This window comes from Saimiri boliviensis, chromosome 10 (assembly GCF_048565385.1).
Source record: "Saimiri boliviensis isolate mSaiBol1 chromosome 10, mSaiBol1.pri, whole genome shotgun sequence".
Classification (NCBI taxonomy): Eukaryota; Metazoa; Chordata; class Mammalia; order Primates; family Cebidae; genus Saimiri; species Saimiri boliviensis.
Window position 1 is genome coordinate 28,720,764 of NC_133458.1, and position 20,543 is coordinate 28,741,306.

At 44.8% G+C, this 20,543-nt stretch overlaps 1 protein-coding gene across 1 annotated transcript; it reads right to left on the reverse strand.

Annotated features, from left to right (window-relative positions):
- Positions 1-1,560: 1,560 nt before the first annotated feature.
- Positions 1,561-19,400, reverse strand: GARIN1B (golgi associated RAB2 interactor 1B). Its single transcript, XM_010343245.2, has 7 exons — positions 19,155-19,400; positions 17,484-17,668; positions 15,419-15,671; positions 9,954-10,075; positions 6,242-6,285; positions 3,354-3,521; positions 1,561-1,732 (listed from the first exon to the last, which is right to left on the reverse strand). Exons 1-7 carry the CDS (start codon positions 19,398-19,400, stop codon positions 1,719-1,721), a joined length of 1,032 nt encoding a protein of 343 aa, XP_010341547.2. The 3' UTR covers positions 1,561-1,718.
- Between the last annotated feature and the right edge of the window lie 1,143 nt (positions 19,401-20,543).

Below are 20,543 nucleotides of genomic sequence, written 5' to 3' on the forward strand. Positions count from 1 at the left end.
GGAAAAAGACCCTATTAGGATATCTTTTTTTTTTTTTTTTGAGACGGAGTTTCGCTCTTGTTACCCAGGCTGGAGTGCAATGGCGCGATCTTGGCTCACCGCAACCTCCGCCTCCTGGGTTCAGGCAATTCTCCTGCCTCAACCTCCTGAGTAGCTGGGATTACAGGCACGTGCCACCATGCCCAGCTAATTTTTTGTATTTTTAGTAGAGACGGGGTTTCACTATGTTGACCGGGATGGTCTCGATCTCTTGACCTCGTGATCCACCTGCCTCGGCCTCCCAAAGTGCTGGGATTACAGGCTTGAGCCACCGCGCCCGGCCTAGGATATCTTAAGTCAAATCAAAACCTCCCAAAATATCCTGCCCAATTGGAGGATGGGCAGATTTCCTGAAATATTCATAGTCTGTTTCTCATTAAATGTGAAATTTTTCTTTTCTCAAGACAGGATCTCACTCTGTCACCCAGGCTGAAGTACAGTGGCACACTCATGGCTCACTACGGCCTCGACTTTCTGGGCTCAAGCAATCCTCCTACCTCTGCTTCTCCCTTGTAGATGGGACTACAAGCACATGCCACCACTCCCAGGTTTTTTTTTTTTTTTCTGTTTTTGGCAGCGATGGGATTTCGCCACGTTGCCCAGGCTGGTCTCCAACTTTTGCGCTCAAGCCATTTACCTGCCTTGGTCTCCCAAAAGGCTGGGATTACAGGCAAGAGCTACTGCACCTGATAATATGGCACATTTTAAACAAAGAGGCCAGTCCATAGACCATCTGACAAACACTCCTTAGTGACTCTCTTCATCTGTAATTGATAAACCTCTGATCAACCTACATTTTGAGACTTTATCGCCTATCTCTGGAATCTCTAATTTAAAAAGCACTAACAATGCATGTTGGCATTTTAAGGAGTGTTATACAAAAAGGAAGTTAAAAGCCAGTGTTTGCAGCACTGAGATAATAGCAAACTTAGGGAATTTGAACACAAAAGAGAAATTCACCCTACCTTACACACCTTGTCTTATTGCCTCCCACAGGAACCTTTCTGCAGCTCAAACCCAAACCTCTATTTGGAACACCAAGGCTGGGCTAGCAAGTCCAAGTTAGGGAGCAGGCCAACAAAGAAAGAATACAGCTTTAATCAGAAGAGAGGAACTAGCAAGAAAAACAGACAGAAAGGGAAACTGAGGGAGTCTGGCAGTTCACACTTGTCCAGAGTGGTCTGAGCAGGGAAGAAAACGTATTTCTTTTTTTTTTGGTTTATGGCTTTACTTCCAAGTTTTAAATTAGATAAATAGAAGCTTGGTGAGCATCCCTCAGGGCTGTGCCTCTTCTCTTGTCCTCTTTATCCTGTCTGCCAAGTCTCTTCTGTTTCCTGTTACCACTTGTCTCGCGTCTCTCATCCGCTTTGACTTCCTCCTTTCTTGCCACTCCTTTTTTGCTCCCTTCCACTTCTCTGCTCCTACTTCCCTCTCACTCCTTTCCTCCATCGCTCGGTCCTGGCCATTCTGAGCACACATCTTGCTAGGCCAGCTCTGGCAGCAGCATGGAGGCAGGGAGTGGCGAGGTGCAGTGGTGAGGACGTGGTTACGTACAGCTGGAAAGGCTCTGCTGTCACCGTGAGATGATTCTATTTTTCCCGATAATCCCTCAGAAGCTGAATGCTACAGAGTAGTGTTGATGAGGCTTGCACAGATTCTCCCCAGTGCGGAAGGGTGGCTCAAATAGAATTTCCTGTGAGTGTAGGAGAGAAAAGTGTTTGATAGGATATAAATTACCTAAAAAGCTCTTTTGTGGGCACAAAGATACTACGCTAATTTAAAAATTATCAACTCTTCATAATAGGTATCTTATAAGAATTGGTGGTGGCCAGGCCCAGTTGCTCACTCCTATAATCTTTGGGAGGCCAAGGTGGGCAGATCACCTGAGGTCAGGAGTTCAAGAAAAGACTGGCCAACATGGGGAAACCCTGTCTCTACTAAAAATACAAAAATTAGCTGGGCGTGGTGGCAGGTGTCTGTAATCCCAGCTACTCAGGAGGCTGAGGCGGGAGGATCACCTGAACCTGGGAGGCGGAGGTTGCAGTGAGTGTAGGTCATGCCACTGCACTCCAGCCTGGGTGACAGAGCGAGACTCTATCTCAAAAAAAAAAAAAAAAAAAAAAAGAGTTGGTGGTTTATTAACAATATTTTACTTTAGAAAACAGAAATCAGGCTGGGCGCGGGTGGCTCAATCCTGTAATCCCAGCACTTTGGGAGGCCGAGGCGGGTGGATTACAAGGTCAAGATTGAGACCATCCTAGTCAACATGGTGAAACCCCGTCTCTACTAAAAATACAAAAAATTAGCTGGGCATGGTGGCGCGTGCCTGTAATCCCAGCTACTCAGGAGGCTGAGGCAGGAGAATTGCCTGAACCCAGGAGGCGGAGGTTGCAGTGAGCCGAGATCGCGCCATTGCACTCCAGCCTGCGTAACAAGAGCGAAACTCCATCTCAAAAAAAAAAAAAAAAGAAAAGAAAAAGAAAACAGAAATCAGTTGTGCTCACCATTTAGAACAGGGGCTGTGAGCTGGCGGCCTCCAGGCTGAATGCGATCTGCAGATATGTTTTTTTTTGCCCACTAAGTGTTAGCCAATACTGTGCTTTAATATTTTGTGGGAAGGTGGTATGCCACATATGTCCAGATTTTTGGCTTCTCTTAAAAAGTCAGAATATTTGGTCTGGATTCCAGCATGGCAACAATTAATGGAAGTCTTAATTGAAACTTTCACCTTCTCATTGCCACTGTCCCCACCACTCCCTGTTGTCTTCTCAGTTTTGACACTCCCTTTTAAGGAAATCGATCTCTGGCCAGACAGAGGCACATAGGAAGTACTTCACAAGTGTTCATTAGATGAATGTGTGGATGGACGAATGCGCATTGAGCATGAAGAGAAGGACTGGGTGGGACCTTAGGAGTTCTGACCGCACCCCTGCTCCCTTAGCCTCCTTCCTTTTCACTCTCTGCACCCAACCAAAATAGTAAGAAAGCTCTTCAAGAGCTCCAGGAAAGGAAAAGAGAGGAAGGAGCACATGGAGACTCTGCAGAGGAGACCCCTTACACCTCCCACAAAGCAAAACAAAGCAGCTGTAGTGTCAACAGCATCTGGGGAACTTTGGGGGCCCTGGAGGTGCCACACATCAGGGTTTTGCTCAACCCAGTTGGAAAAAGAGGGCTGAGGTTTCTGTGGCCAACATCACTCGACCCCACCCCACAGCTTTCTGGAATCACCCTCAGGACCCCAGGACCTGACCCAGCCCTGAGGCTAAACACCAGGGCTGCCCCACCATGGTAGGGGATTACTCCCATTGCTGTACCTATGGGTGGGGCCCGCTGTGGCCCGGAGGAGGCTGCCAGAGTGCTGAGGAGTGAGAGGGGCTGCAGCCCGGAGGGGTTCTCTCTTTCCCACTCTCCGCATGTGAATGAAGCCCTCCAACGTAGGTCACGGATGCAAGGGATGCTGTCTTCACCGGAAGAATCTTTCTCTAAGTCAAGTAAAGAAATGCGTTTGCTTGTACGCTGGTTCCCAGAGCACTCACAGGCTACAACCAACATCTGGGGGCTGCTTATAATGTGCCAGGCACCATTCCAAACAATTACATGCATTCATGGTCCTTTAATCCTCACCACAACTCTGTGAGGTCAGAGAGGGTGAGTAATTTACCAATGGGCACACAAAGAGAGGCAGAGTCAGAATTCCAAGCCTGGAAGCCCAGCTCCAGAGTCCATGTTCTTACCACTATGTCATGTGAACAAGACAGCACCAGTAAAAGGAGAGACCCGATATGATTCAGAAGGGTTAACTGAGTGAATTTCCCCAGGAGACTCATTTAGCTGACGTAGCAATGGCCTTGAACCCAGAAGGCCTTAAGCCAGAGCCCTTTTCTTGGTCCACTTGGTCCCAGCTTTTCAAAGGATGGCCCATAGCCCAGTGAACCTTTGGCATCACCTGGGGGGAGCATGTTAGAATAGCAGGCTGAAGCCCGCTAGACCCAAAGAAATTAGAATCTGCCTTTTAACAAGATCTGTGGGGGACTGTTTGCCCATTAAAGGTTGGGAAACACTGCGGTAATGGGCCACACCGCCTGCTGGAGGGGAGTGGAAAGATTCAGCCACACAGGTACTGTTGGGTCTCTGGTTTTTCCAACTCTAAGTCTCTCTTTGTCATCCAAAAGTTCCAAGAGGCTGGGGTTTAACAGTCCTTTTAAACTGAGAGGGTACGCTACCTCACCCAATGAGAAAAGAGGGCCTGGAGGCCACCTGGGATGGTTAATTTCAGCCTAGAAACGTCTTGGGTGTGGTAGCTCCTGTGATGCCAGATACCCTGTGATCCTACAATTTTAGCTGTTTTCTCAAGTCCCAGAAATGTTTGAAATATTTGTCACATCTGTTTTCCTCAACCCTAATGCCATGGGGTGTATTTTGAGTGTGTATGTTTATATGTATGTGTGTCTGAATTACAGAGAAACGAATCACCATCGAGTCATTAGTTGCACAACATGAGAAAACATTCCTAGGCTTGGACAAAATGTGAAGCAGCCACAGCTGTGCTTACCATTTAGAACAGGGGCTGTGAGCTGGTGGCCTCCAGGCCGAATGCGGTCTGCAGATATGTTTTGTTTGCCCACTAAGTGTTAGCCAATACTACGCTTTAATATTTTGTGGGAAGGTGGTATGCCACATATGTCCAGACTTTTGGCTTCTCTCAAAAAAATCAGAACATTTGGCCTGGATTCCAGCGTGGCAACAATTAACGGAAGTCTTAATTGAAGCTTTCACCTTCTCATTGCCACTGTCCCCACCACTCCCTGTTGTCTTCTCAGTTTTGACACCAAGTGTCAGCTGCCAGCAGTTGTTTTACTTATAACAGAATTTAGAGAAAAGTTAACCTGTTCTTACATTCATGTCACCCAGCCCTTTACCCATTTATATCACCTGCAGACCTATGCATTTGTAATCCCTGAGTTAGAAGAAAGTTAGCAGAGTTCCCCTGGGACCTATAGCCTTCTCTAAATTTATAGATATCTTATGATATTCTGCCTGCCTGCTGAGCCAATATGAAGTATTGATTTGTGGCGTGGTGTATGGGTATTTATTGTCCCATTGTGTTCTCAGCCCTCTACTTTATGCTGCGGATAATTGAGAAGCATGAAAACAATTTAGTATTCATTGAAGAAATGTGCCTCAAACTTATAAAACAACTAGGGAATCACGAAAGAGAGGTTGTGATCAAGGAAGGATTATCCTGAGCAGGAAGGTGCTGTGTGAAGGACAGGATTTAGACGGATAGGGAGGATTTAGAGGGAAGCATCGAGGGGAGGGAGTGGATGGAGATGAAGGAGGCACGGGATGGATACAGTTTGCTGAAGCAAAAGATGTGGGCTGGAGAAGATGATTAGGCCAAGGGCTCCTATTAGAGGCAGAGTGAGTGATCAGGTGAGATGGGTGAGATGGGGAAAGTTTGTGCAGGGCCATGCATGCCACACTGAGTGGATTTGGGGTTAACTAGAGCCTGGAAATAGAGAACTGGGTGCTTTTCCCAGAATACATTATGCTCCCTCATGCAGACTCTGTCTCTTCTTCCTGGAATGCCCTGCCTTATCTGTTCCAGCCAGCTCACCTGCACTCATGGTCTATGACTCAATTCAGAAACCATGCCTCCCAGGCCAGCTTCCTGGCAGGAACAAGGGACCCCCTTCTTTATGCTCCTTTGGTCCCCTAAGCATAAGCTTTGAATGTTTCCTGGAAGGAGACGTTCTGTAATTCGGGGATTTCCCCATCTGACACCACCAAATTTTGAACTTCTTGAGAGAACATGGTGTCTTTCTACATGATGACCCTCAAGCCCATCACAGTAACTGGCACTTACACAGTACTCAGTGCATGTTTTTGAAGAATAAATGGATAAAGGAACTTGTGGAAGAGTGCTGCAGGCATGAGATGAGTAGGGCTGGGCTAGGGTAGGGTCTGTGAGTGTAAAAGTGAAGAAAATAGAAGATACATTGCAAAGAAAGAAATTGACTAGGACTTCGTGCCAACTTAACTGTGGTGGCCAGAGAGCTTAAAGGAATTCAAACTAAGGCATGGAAGGACAATGGCAATACCGACAGCACCAGGACAACTGGAATGGGAGCTGGGGAGCATCTTGTTCTTATATCCAGAGTGGAAAGCTCTTTGAGGTATGGTACCCTGTGCCCTCCCTTACCTGAGCTGTTCTTGTTGGTCTCCACCTTTTTGCTGCTCCTGAAACTCGAGCCATTTCAGGATCAAGGAAATGAAAGTTGAAAGTAAAGGAAAAGAACATTAAATTTGTATTTCAGATCTTGTTCCAAAGTTCCTGATGCAAAGCTTTAGAGACAGATATAAATATGAAAAAAGCCAGCTGTGGCTATATTGGATGGGTGTGACGCATATTAAAGTTCCAGAAAAAAAAAAAAAAAAAAAAAAAAACAGGGAAGGGGAGGTGGAATGGGGTGGGAGGTGAGGAGCAGAGCCCATGCTGCTGATTTCGCTGAGGAGGAGGGGTGACTCCATCTGTTCAGTTCTGCATTTCAGCCATTTATTATATTTGCTGTTAAGTTGCATCTTGTTGCTAAATGTGCAGAAATTGATAATAATTGCAACCAGACTAGAACCAGCCTGAATCAGAGAAAAATCATCACTCAGGGGCTTCATTCTGGGAAACTGAAGAGGAGGAACTAAATGTCTGTACAAAGCAATTATCGAGATAGCAGTGAAGCCAAAACGAATCCCTTCCTCCCTCATTTCTTACATCCCTCTCATCTGCCCAGACTAGGTTGCCATAGCTCCTTAGCTGCTTTTTCCATGTCTCTCCTTCCCTTCAAATTAACTGTCAGGCAACAGCTAGCATGACCTTTTCAAAATGTAAATTGGATCACGTCACTTCCCTGTTTAAAATGCTGCTAAAGCTCCCATGACACTGGAAGTCTAGATTTCTTTGCATGGCTTCCCAAGCCCTGCCTGGCTCACTCTCTGCTTTCTTCTGCGTATTCTCTTCCATCACTACCTGCTCTTCCTTTCCACCCAAGTTTCTTCTTTTGTGGAAGTCTCAGCCTTGCACCTGTCCATTCCCTTAACCTGCCTGGCCCTTCTTCACCCTTTCTTTAGCAGTCTATTGCCGATTTTCTCCTTCAGATCTTACTCCTCTCAGCTTCTGGAAATATTAAAAGCTATCTGTGCCAGAGAGTGCCAGTAGGTCCCCAGTGACCCTTTTTCCTTTCTTCCTTGGGAGCAGAGTGACTAATTTTGTGTTGGTACATGACTATGCAAAACAGGGAATGCATTTCCCAGCCTCCCTTGCAGCTGAGCAAGGCCATGTGACTGAGTGTGGCCAATGAGATATAAACAGAAGCTATTCTTTAAACAGTCATTTAAAAATCAGTGATTTGGCCAGGCACAGTGCTTCACACCTGTAATCCCAGCACTTTGGGAGGCTGAGGCGAGTGAATCACATGAGGCCAGGAGTTCAAGACCAGCCTGGCCAACATGGTGAAACCCCATCTCTAATAAAAATACAATAATTAGCCAGGCATGGTGGTGGGCACCTGCATTTTTTTTTTCATTCATGTATTTATTCCACAGTCAAAATAAGTCATAATTTAAAGCTATAACATTTTTAAAAGATAAAGGAGAATTTGTGGCAAAGCTATATTCATAAAACAGACACCAGTCTAAAGTGCAACACTAAGCAGGTGTTCTCCGTTCCCATGGTGGAATAAATACACACAATTACACATAAGATTTCACTGAAGACAGAAGATGAGGCAAATAACCCTTTGAAATGAACTGCCCAATGAGCAGAGGCAAGTTACAAATAATTTCTTTTTTTTTTTTTTTTTTTTTTTTGAGACGGAGTTTCACTCTTGTTACCCAGGCTGGAGTGCAATGGCGCGATCTCGGCTCACCGCAACCTCCGCCTCCTGGGTTCAGGCAATTCTCCTGCCTCAGCCTCCTGAGTAGCTGGGATTATAGGCACGCGCCACCAACGTCTTACTGCAAAATGGAAAAAATCCCCGAGGTGACTACTGACTCCAACCCCTCATTTTATGCATATGGCCTTGGCTACTGCAGTCTTTCCACAGCCACATTCAAATCCAGAAAGGCTTCTGCACCCTATGCTCAAAAACGCAACCTCAAGTCCCTGAGGCACAGACTGACATTAATGAGTCTGTGTGCAACTTTCATCCAAAACCCCCAGGGAAATCAGGAGCAAAAACACAGAGCACCGCAGCGTTTCTTTAAACAATGGCTTTAACTGTGGAATGAGCTCTGACAAGCCATATGCATTTCATCAACAAACCTAAATTCCCAGCTACATCGGAGGCTGAGGCATGAGAATTGCTTGAACCTGAGAGGTGGAGGTTACAGCGAGCTAAGATTGTGCCATTGCACTTCAGCCTGGGTGACAGAGCGAGACTCTGTCTCAAAAAAGAAAGAAAGAAAAAAAATCAGTGATTTAATATTTTGAGACAGCCAAAAAGTAGCTTCAAAATACCTTGCTCTATTAGAGTCCAGGGCTCAGCAATATGATAACTCATCAAGAAGTTCTTTAATTACAGATCTCTGTATGGCATATGGAAGGACAAGCTCCCGAGTATATTCTTTACACAGGGCAACAGATAAGTCTTTTTCTTGTGTTAATAGTTTTCTACTTCCAGCCAAATTAGAATCAATAATACAAGTTAATACTTATTGAGAGCTTATTTATAATTTGCCCCTAAATCTGCTGAGGAGCATTCTAAGTGCTTGATGCATATGAGCTCATTTGATCCTGACGACATCTGAATGAGGTTAGCACTATTTTCATTGCCATTTTACAAATCTGAAAACTGAGCCCTCAAGTTTCAATATGCTCAAGGAGTTGTCCTGTCTCCCTCTCTCTCTCTCTCTCTCTCTCTCTTTTTTTTTTTTTTTTTTGAGACGGAGTCTTGCTCTGTCACCCAGGCTGGAGTGCAGTGGCATGATTTCTGCTCACTGTAACCTCTGCCTCCCAGGTTCAAGCGATTCTCCTGCCTCAGCCTCCTGAGTAGTTGGGATTACAGGTGTGTACCACCACGCCCAGCTAATTTTTCTATTTTTAGTAGAGACAGGGTTTCACCATGTTGGTCAGGCTGGTATTGAACTCTTGATCTTGTGATCTGCCCACCTCAGCCTCCCAAAGTGCTGGGAATACAGGAATGAGCAACTGCGCCCAGCTCAACTCCTGTGTCTCGTAAACCAACCAGTTTTATACCAAGACTTAATGCTAAGTCATCTGTGCATACAGTGATATTTCCACAGTCATGAAGAAGATAGAGCCGTACCATGGAGCTTTCCAGAACAGACTCTATATTAAGAAAACGACCACGGATGCTCCAAAAAGTCCAAGCAGAGACAGAGTGAGTAGGTAAGTAAATCCAGTAAGTTGACAATGTTTTAAACAATGTTTTGGTTATTTCTCTGTAGGACTAGAAACTGGATTAGAAATTAGGTTTTACGTGACTGGCATGGTGGCTCATTCCTGTAATTCCAGCACTTTGGGAGGCCAAGGCAGGTGGATCGCTTGAGGCCAGGAATTTGAGACCAGCCTGGCCAGCATGGTGAAACACTGTTACTTCTAAAAAGAAAAAATTGGTTGGGTATGGTGGCATACGCCTGTAGTCTCAGCTACTGGGATCTGTAATCCCAGCTACTTGGGAGGCTGAGGCAGGAGAATTGCTTGAACCCTAGGGGACAGGGCAAAAGTCTGTCTCAAAAAGAAAAGAAGAAGAAAAAAAAAGACTGTATAGTGAGTGGCAGTATTTCAGGGTCTGTCCCTGGTCTCATTAACCAAGATATTTGGTTTCTGTATCTCACAGCTCAGACCATCTGGGATGCAGAAAGGAATGTCAGAGGCTGGCCTGTTTTAAGTCATGTACCTCAAATGTTTCTGCTGGTGTAAGTCGGCAAAAATCTGAGAGAGGGCTTCACTCTCCCCCTTGGCCATTAGTTGAATGAGACTCTCACTGGGCTGTGAGGCTTGGAGTTTCTTCTGTTCTACCTATATGGAGAAAAAAAAGCAGAACAAGGTGGTTAAGGCCTTAGGGTCTTCACATTTTCCTAATATCATTGTCCAGACTCTAAAGTGTTAGAACTCAGAATTTTCCAAGGTGCAGCCATACTAGCTGCTCATAAAGGCAATTCTGAGGCCATATTTGTTAGTTTACACTCTTTGTATTGGTAAAAATATCCTCTTCTGCCTTAAGGGGAATATCTTCATTACATACTTTTAACATAACTTAGCAGATACTCATTCTTATTAATATACCTGAATATCATGTATTAATAGCTTATTAATATAAGCTTTAATAAAGTTTATGCTGCTTGGTTTTATACTTAAATGTAGGGGAATACTATCTTTGTTATAGAAATTTAATTAGTGTTTTAAAACTTAATTTCTCTAAGAAATATCCTCTAGTAAGCTGCTTTTTACATCAGGACAAAATTAATTTTCCTGCTGCCTATGACACTCCAAAGTGCTCCAGTTGTGCATGCTGTCCATAGCTGCTCATTCCTTCCATGTATATTGAATGCCAACTAGCTACCAGATACCAGGGATACAGCAGTAAAGAAGACAGACAAAAACCCCTGCCTTCATGGAGTTTCTGTTGTAGCTCAAGTCAGACTTATACTCATCATGTTCTGGGGCAAAAAAGCTCACTGGTAAATTCTATCAAATATTTAAAGAAGTAATAGCAATGCTTCATGAACTCTTTCAGAAAATAGAGGAGGAAATACTTCTAACTCCTTCAATGAGGCTAATATTAACTTGATGCCGAAGCCAGGGTATCAAAGATATCACAAGAAAACTGCAGAACACTATCTCTCATGAGCATAGATACAAAATTCCTTAACATAATGTGAGAAAACTGAATCTAGCCGGGCACGGTGGCTCAAGCCTGTAATCCCAGCACTTTGGGAGGCCGAGGCGGGTGGATCACGAGGTCAAGAGATCGAGACCATCCTGGTCAACATGGTGAAACCCCGTCTCTACTAAAAATACAAAAATTAGCTGGGCATGGTGGCGCGTGCCTGTAATCCCAGCTACTCAGGAGGCTGAAGCAGGAGAATTGCCTGAGCCCAGGAGGCGGAGGTTGCGGTGAGCCGAGATCATGCCATTGCACTCCAGCCTGGGTAACAAGAACGAAACTCTGTCTCAAAAAAAAAAAAAAAAAAAGAAAAGAAAACTGAATCTAGAAACATATAAAAAAGAAGTATATACACCATGATCAGGCGAATTTTATCACAAGGACACAAAGTTGGTTTAACATAAAAAAAATCAATTAATGTAATATGTTATATTAACAGAATAAAGGACAAACTATATAATCATCTTAATAGATGCAGAGAAAGCATTTAACAAAATCTAATACTCATTCATGATAAAAAAAGAAAACTGTTTAATAAATTAGGAATAAAGGGAACTCCTCAACCAGATAAAGGGCATCTATAAATATTCATAATAAGCATCATACTTAATAGCAGAAGACTGAATGTTTGCTTTTGCCTCTTTTGTTAAACATGTACTGGAGGTTCTGGCTAGTGCAGTAGAACAATAAGCAAATCTAGATTGGAAATGAAGATGTGAAACTGTACTTATTGCAGACGACATGAGTGTGTGTGTGTGTGTGTGTGTGTGTGTAGAAAATCTCAAGGAATCTATAAAACTGCTATAATGTATAATAAGGTTAATATTAAAAAACAAATTGTATGTCTAATACTATCAATGAATGACCCCAAAACAAAATTAAGAAAACACAAACAAAATTCAGTTCACAGCAGCATCAACAATACTTAGGAAAACATTCAAAAAAAGAAGTGAAGAACTTGTTTACTAAAAACTACAAAACAGGCCAAGCGTGTGGCTCACACCTATAATCCCAGCACTTGGGAGGCTGAGACAGGAGAACTGCTTGAACCCAGAAGTTCTCCCATAAGACCAACCTAGCAAGACCTCGTCTCTGTTAAAAACAAAACAAAAGCTACAAAACATTGCTAAGAGAAACTAAAGTATTGAAATCAATGAAAAGACATTCTATATTCGTATATTGGAAGACTCAATATTGTCAGGTGGCACTTCTCCCCAAAGTGATATATAAATTCAACATGCACTTATCAAAATTCTAAAAGTTTTTTTCAATGGAAATTAACAAACTGATTCTAAAATTTATATAAAAATGCAACAGATCTAGAATAGCCAACACAGTTTGAAAAAGAACAAAATTGGAAGACTTATATCATCCATTTTCAAACTTAATATAAAGCTGCATTAACCAAGACATTGCTGTATTCACACAAGAATAGGCAAACTCCAAATCAACAGAATGCAACTGAGAATTCAGAAACAGATTCTTTTTTTTTTTTTTTTTGAGACAGAGTTTCACTCTTGTTACCCAGGCTGGAGTGCAATGGCGCGATCTTGGCTCACCGCAACCTCTGCCTCCTGGGTTCAGGCAATTCTCCTGCCTCAGCCTCCTGAGTAGCTGGGATTACAGGCACGCGCCACCACGCCCAGCTAATTTTTTGTATTTTTAGTAGAGACGGGGTTTCACCATGTTGGCCAGGATGGTCTCAATCTCTTGACCTCATGATCCACCTGCCTCGGCCTCCCAAAGTGCTGGGATTACAAGCTTGAGCCACTGCGCCCGGCCGCAGAAACAGATTTTTATGGTTATGGTAAACTGATTTTTGACAAAGTTGCTAAGACAATTCAGTGTGGGAAGGAATAGTCTTTTCAACAAATGGTTCTGGGCTAATTGCATATCCAAATACACAAAAAAAGTACTTAGACCATTACCTCATTCCATACATAAATATTAACTCAAAATGGATCAGAGACCTAAATGTAAGAGCTGAATCTATGAAACTCCTAGAATAAAACATAGGATAAAATCTTTGTGACTTTGGAATGAACAAAGAGTTTTAGATATGCATTAAGAACCTGATTCAAGCCGGGCGCGGTGGCTCAAGCCTGTAATCCCAGCACTTTGGGAGGCTGAGGCGGGTGGATCACGAGGTCAGGAGATCCAGACCATCCTGGTCAACACGGTGAAACCCCGTCTCTACTAAAAATACAAAAAATTAGCTGGGCATGGTGGTGCATGCCTGTAATCCCAGCTACTCAGGAGGCTGAGGCAGGAGAATTGCCTGAACCCAGGAGGCGGAGGTTGCGGTGAGCCGAGATTGCGCCATTGCACTCCAGCCTGGGTAGCAAGAGCGAAACTCCGTCTCAAAAAAAAAAAAAAAAGAACCTGATTCATAAAAGAAAAAGCTTCATGCCTGTAATCCTGGCACTTTGGGAGGCTGAGGATGACAGATCACTCCTGAGGTCAGGAGTTTGAGACTAGCCTGGCCAACACAGTGAAACCCTGTCTACTAAAAAATACAAAAAATTAGCTTAGTGTGGTGGCACATGCCTGTAGTCCCAGCTACTCGGGAGGCTGAGTTGGGAGAATCACTTGAACCCAGGAGGTGGAGGTTGCAATAATCCGAGATTATACCATTGCACTCCAGCCTGGGGAACAGAGCGAGACTCCGTCTCAAAAAAAAAAGAAGGAAAAAGTTGATAATTGCACTTTATCCAAATTTAAAACTTTTGCTCCTCAAAAACATCATTAAGAATGAAAGGCAATTCATAGACTGAGAGAACATATTTGCAAATCATATATCTGATGAACTTGTACCCAGAATATACAAAGCATTTGTACAATGCAATAAGAAGAAAAACCCAGTTGAAAAATGGTCAAGGCCGGGCACGGTGGCTCAGGCCTGTAATCCCAGCACTTTGGGAGGCCGAGGAGGGTGCATCACCTGAGGTCAGGAGTTCGAAATCAGCCTGGCCAAAATGGTGAAACCCTGTCTCTACTAAAAACACAAAAATTGGCCGGGTGCAGTACTGCATGCCTGTAATGCCAGCTACTCAGGAGGCTGAGGCAGGAGAATTGCTTGAACCTGGGAGACAGAGGTTGCAGTGAGCCGAGATTGTGTCACTACACTCCAGCTTGGGCGACAGAGTGACTCCATCTCAAAAAAATAATAATAATAAAAAAGGAAAAATAGTCAAAAGATTTGAATAGACATATTACCAAAGAAGGTATATGAACAACGAATAAACCCATGAAGAGTTGCTCAGTATCATTAGTCATTAGGGAAAATAATAGTAAAATCATTATACATCTTCTAGAATGGTTATAATAAAATAGGCAATACCAGTTTTGGTGAGGATGCAAGGAAACTGAAACCCTCACATGTTGCTAGTGAAAATGTAAAATGGTGCAGCCACTTTGGAAAACAATGCCAGTTTCTTTAAAAGTGAAACATAAATTTACCAAATAACCTAGTAATTTTATTCACTGAACTCTACACAAGATAAATGAAAACAAATGTCTAAAAAAATCTGTACACAAATGTTCATAGAAGCATTATTTATAATAGCCCCAAACTGGAAACAATCCAAATGTCCATCAACTGGTGAAACAAAATGTGGTCTGTCCATACAATGGGATACTATTCAGCAATAAAAAGGAATAAACTGGCTGGGCGAGGTGGCTTGCACCTGTAATCCCAGCACTTTAGGAGACCGAGGCGGGTGGATCACCTGAGGTCAGGAGTTCAAAACCAGACTGACCAACATGACGAAACCCCGTCTCTACTAAAACTACAAAAACTAGCTGGGTGTGGTGATGTACACCTGTAATCCCAGCTACTCAGGAGGCTGAGGCACATGAATCGCTTGAACCTGGGAGGTGGATATTGCAGTGAGCTGAGATCACACCATTTTACTCCAGCCCGGTGACAAGAGTGAGATTCTGTCTCAAAAAAAAAAAAAAAAAAAAAAAAAAAAAATCAAAACAAAACAAAAAAAACTGCAAATACTCTGTTGCTCTGCCCTGGGGTTGGCCCATGCTCCAACATGGATGAACCTGAAAAATGTCATGCTAAGTGAAAGAAGCCAGACACAAAAAACTATATGTTGTAAGATTCCATTTATATGAAATGCCTAAGATGAATGTGTAGAGACCGAAAACATATGATGGTTGCCTAGAGCTGGGAGCAGGAACAGGGAATGACTGCAATGAGCGAGGGGGAGTTTTTTAGGGTGATGGAAATGTTCTGAAACTGGATTGTGGTGATGGTTACACAACTATATACATCTACTGAAAGTGTTGAAACTGTACACTTACAATGGTAGATTTTATGGTTCTAAATGATATTCAATAAAGCTGTTTAGAAAAGGCCTCAGGCTGAGATCACCTTCATAGGGCGCTCACATACCAGCTGGGTTATGTGAGCTCTACCTCACTGCTCTGGCCTTGGCTGGAGGCTGGCAATGGTGCTCACTTACCTTGGAATCTCCTGAGGGGCTGCAGCAGTTCTTGGGTACCAGGCAGTGAGTAACAAGAATCCTAGGGTCTTTGGTGGTGATGGACAGCCCCTTTTGCAGAATTTGAATCAGTCGGATCCAGAAGTGGAAGACAGTCTCAGGATGGTCAGGGTGGAGCTTTAGGTAATAAATCTTCTCAGTGACTGTCCTCAATCGCAGGATACGTTGATGACGGTCACATACCTGGAGCTCCACAAACTTCAATGGGAGAATCCTGGAGCCACCAGAGAAGATACACATTAACAGCGCTATTGCATCTGATCTGACCCTGTCTTCATCAAAATCAGGAAGGTCTCCTTTAGGACTAAAGCTCTTGGAGGTAGGAAAGAGGATGCTTTAGCACAGGGCTGCTCAAATGCCGGGGAGATCAAATATGCCTCCGGAGCCTGTTTAAAATGCAGATGCCCGAAGACACCACTAAAGAGTCCGATTCAGTAGGAGTCGGTTGTGACCCTGGAATTTGCACTGTAACTTCCACCCACCCTGCCATATTCTCGTGAATCCTAGACTCTATGTGAAAGAGACAGCCTAGGAGGTAAAGTGGCTGGAGTCATAAGATTTTGCAATTTCTTTCTTGAAAATACCAAAGGAGCTTGCCCCACTGTCTGGGTTATGCATTTATTGAGTTTAATGCCACAGTTACTCTTCCCAAGGGAGTTCAAGTTCAAGGAGCTGGCTTTGGACCTAATATGATCAGCTGGGGCTGGGCTGTACTTGCTACATGTACACCAAGAACATCACGGAGAGATGTGTCACTGAGGTAGCATGGAGAAATGAAGGGTTTTCCTGGACTTCTGGGAATATCTAGAGATTCATGAGACATCCTACAGATTATTTAAAGAGGCCCAAAGATTTAAAAAAGGCTACTTCATACCAGACAAGCGTGGTGTCACTACATGCTACAGTTCTAAGTGAGACTTAGTCCCATTTATTTTACTGATAGAAAAACTGGCCAGGTACAGTCGCTCACGCCTGTAATCCCAGCATTTTGGGAGGCTGAGGTGGGTGGATCACCTGACATCAGGAGTTCAAGACCAGCCTGGCGAACATGGTGAAACTCTGACTCTATTAAAAATACAAAAATTAGGCCAGGCGCGGTGGCTCAAGCCTGTAATCCCAGCACTTTGGGAGGCCGAGGGCGGTGGATCACGAGGTCAAGAGATCGAGGCCATCCTGGTCAACATGGTGAAACCCCGTCTCTACTAAAAATACAAAATATTAGCTGGGCATGGTGGCGTGTGCCTGTAATCCCAGCTACTCAGGAGGCTGAGGCAGGAGAATTGCCCGAACCCAGGAGGCAGAGGTTGCGGTGAACCGAGATCACGCCATTGCACTCCAGCCTGGGTAACAAGAGTGGAACTCCGTCTCAAAAACAACAACAACAAAAAAAAACAAAAAAAAAAAACAAAATTAATTGCACGTGGTGGCAGGCACCTGCAATCCCAGCTACTCGAGAGGCTGAGGCAGGAGAATCGCTTGAACCTGGGAGGCTGAGATTGCAGTGAGCCGAGATCCCACCAATTGCACTCCAGCCTGGGCAACAGAGAGAGACTCCGTCTCAAAAACAAAAAAGAAAAAGAAAAAGAAAGAAAGAAAAGAAAAAGAAAAACTAAGGAAAGCAGCAAATAACTTGTGATTTTAAAAATTGAGTCCAGTTAGTTGCACACCAAGAACTAGAAATAATCTCCCTCCCCCAGCCAGTGCTCCATCTGCCAGAGCCCACTGCCTCCTTGCCCTTGGACCAAATGCTGAGAGATTTCCTATGAATTCAGTAGGGTCTGTGCAGCGAGAAAGAAAGTGGGCAGGTAGACTGGCCCTCACTCCTGTCCACATGATGCCTCCCTTTGTCCCACTTGACCTCTATCCTTCCAGTGCACCACCTGTCTTAGGTTGCAGTTGTCTAAAAAAATTTAATGTCACTGCCAATGACAGCTCTATCTTCTCCTTGAGTTTGGTAGTCAAGCAACCTCTGCTTTGCAGCCACCCCTCACCTGTCTTGTCCTCCATTCCCATCTGCATTGCTCACCTCTTCAGGAAGATGTTGGGGACTGTGGATGGTCTGTTCCATGTCTGGCTCTGCCCCTGGTGCCATTTGACATTGGCCATGAGTAGGATGTTGGGGAGGGGCAGGCAGGGCACTGAGGAGGTCACCCCCAGGGCTGTGGTGTTGGAGGCTGTGTGGATCTCTCTCCAATTCCTGCCCCCTTTGACCTGCAACACAGCCCCCAGGCACAACCTGAGCATTTGGCAAAAGCCGCAGTCTGTTTCAGCCCAGGGTTTCTCAACCTCCACACTATTAATGTTTTAGGTCAGATATTCTTCGCTGAGGGCTGGATACTGCCCTGCACACTAGAGAATGCTTAGTAGCATCCAGGACCACTGCCCACTAGTTTTAGTAGCAAGCACTCCCAGCCAACCTGTGACAATGAAAAATGTCTCCAGACATTGTCAAATGTTCCCTGGCAGTAGGGACCAAAAATCAATTCTTGTTGAGAACCACTATGTTGGTTAAACAACTACTAGTATTTAAACAGTATTTCAACGACCTGCTGTTAACAGTTGCCCACAAGAATTATAACCCAGGAGTTCCCTGGCATCTGTCACATTTCTGCCAGTCCTCCCTGGACTGTTTCCTGGCCTTCTTTGAAAAATGTATCCTCTTGGTCCTTCCCTGAGGGGCCCTGTTATCTCCTGCACCCTCACTAAACCGGAAGGTCCTCTCTAACTCCAAAGTGCTGTTTATTCTCGCTTCCATCCAACCAGAGGAGAGCCCAGGCAAGGACACGAACTCGAATCGAGTGCCTGTTAGACCAGGTACTTCGCTTGCTGTATTTGCATTTCATCTTCAGGTCAGTTCAACCCTTTTACATTAAAGGAGCCAGATTTAGGCTGTGCAGGTCCTTCACCTCCCAAGGAGAAGGCAGAGGACTGGAATCTGAGAGCAGCTCTCTCTGGGTCCCCAGATGCTGTTCTTTCTCCAACACACGTTTTAGTTCTTAAGAAAGAGGATGAGTTCAGGTCCTTTGCAGGGACATGGATGAAGCTGGAAACCATCATTCTCAGCAAACTGACACAAGAACAGAAAACCAAACACTCCATGTTCTCACTCATAAGTGGGTGTTGAACAAGAACACATGGACACAGGGAGGGGAACATCACACACTGGGGCCTGTCAAGGGGTTGGGGGAACAGAGGAGGGATAGCAGGAGTGGGGGGATTGGGGAGGGATAACATTAGGAGAAATACCTAAAGTAGACAATGGGAGGGTGGATGCAGCAAACCACCATGGCACGTGTATACCTATGTAACAAACCTGCACGATCTGCACATGTACCCCAGAACTTAAAGTATAATAATAGTAATGATAAAAGAAGCATATATTTTCAATGCGCCTTTTGTTTATCTGCTTCAGGTGACAGCCTGGGCACTGAAGTAAACTGGGGGATTTGAATACCAAATTTCCACTTAGAGCAGAGGATCCCTGATCTTTCTCCCCGGGTGGCAGCTGTTGGTAGAAGCCCTGTCTGGGGCTCTGGAAAGCCCAGGTCAATGGGGATGGCCTTGCATTCCAGGTCCACTAGCTTCTCCTTGCCTCAGTCTCACTCTGCCCCAGTTTCAGGAACGGGCTCTCTCAGTCATATCATGGGAACAGGTTTAGAAGAAACAAAAAGTGCTATTCTGCACTACCCAAGAGTACCTGGACGAAGTTGCTTTCAAACACCGCGGAGTCAGGAAACAAGTTGAATTCTGGAGAATGAAGCATCTGGCAGAGCAGTCCCTCCTCCACACCTAGGGCCGCTCCAGGGTTTGGTTCCCCATCCACAGGCAAGAGGCCCCTGAATTCTTCCCAGGCATTCAGGGAAGGGAAGGTTGGATAGGATCGTGTGACTTTTACTGTCCTCTTTGATTTCCTCCAAGTCTTTCTATGTGGAACTGATGACATTTCTACCCATGCTCAGGGGCCTGCTGCACATTTGTCCTGGGATCTCTCTCTCCCCTCCTGGCCTTGGGCAGCTGGCCAAGCCCTGGACCGCCAGTCAGCTCACAATGATGAATGGATGACATCATGAAAAACCAGGACAGACCTCCAGGAAGGGGAAGTGCAGAGGAGCCTCCCTTTTCCTCCAGAGGGCTGTGGGGCTTATCCACACCCTGACATTCTCCAGCCCTTTGCAGAACCCCCGGACATAGTTCTCCCACAACTTGCTGAGAAAGCAGTAAGCCAGGCAGAAAGCAAGGAAGGAGGGCTGTCAGGAAGCTCCTTCCACCGGTAAGAGGAAAATACCCTTCCTGCCTTTCAATGCTTCCTTACTCTGAATGCAACCTATCTCACACAACTTTAAAAGCTGTGTGTCCATTGAAAGCCCCGTCTTCCTAAGCTTTGCATCATGTGGGATCTGCAGGTGATGGAAGCAGATGCAGGGGAGTTGGTGCCTGCTCTGTGTTCCGCCGAGGCAGGCTGATTTCTTTTGCAGGACTTATTTCCCTTTGGAGGTCAAACTGAAGAAGCAGGAGAAGTAATTCATTTCCTGTCCAGAGGCTGGATTTGTCAGGGCGCTGGCTGGGAGGAATAGAACCCCGATGAGCAGCTCTGCCAGGTCCACAAGCCGTTTCCCCTCTTGAAGAGTGACAGTGTCCCTCACCCCTGAGCCAAAGGAGGAAAGAGCCCAAATCATGGGCTGCTAGGTCACGGGGAAAGAACCAAGCAGGCTGACACTCTTCAAGGCCATTCCTGGGAGAAACTGTTTCCTAATTTGGACCAAATTCTGAATTTATTATGTAATGAATTAACCATCAAGGTCAAATGTGACAAATATAGAAAAGGAGTTTGACAACAATTAAACACAAAGGACAAGCATGGAGGCTGACTTTTGTATTTCATCATAAAGTCAGGGAGAGGCCTAAAGGGCCTAGAGGCTCTCCCAACCCACCAACAGTCCTTCCCTCTAGTCATTCAGATCACACCCCTGCTCAAGCATCTGTTATAGCTCCTGGGTCGGCGAAGCAACTTCCGACCTCACTTTTCTCATTATCTTTTGTTTACCAGGTAGGAAAAGTGTCCTCATGGTCACATTCTCTAAGGATC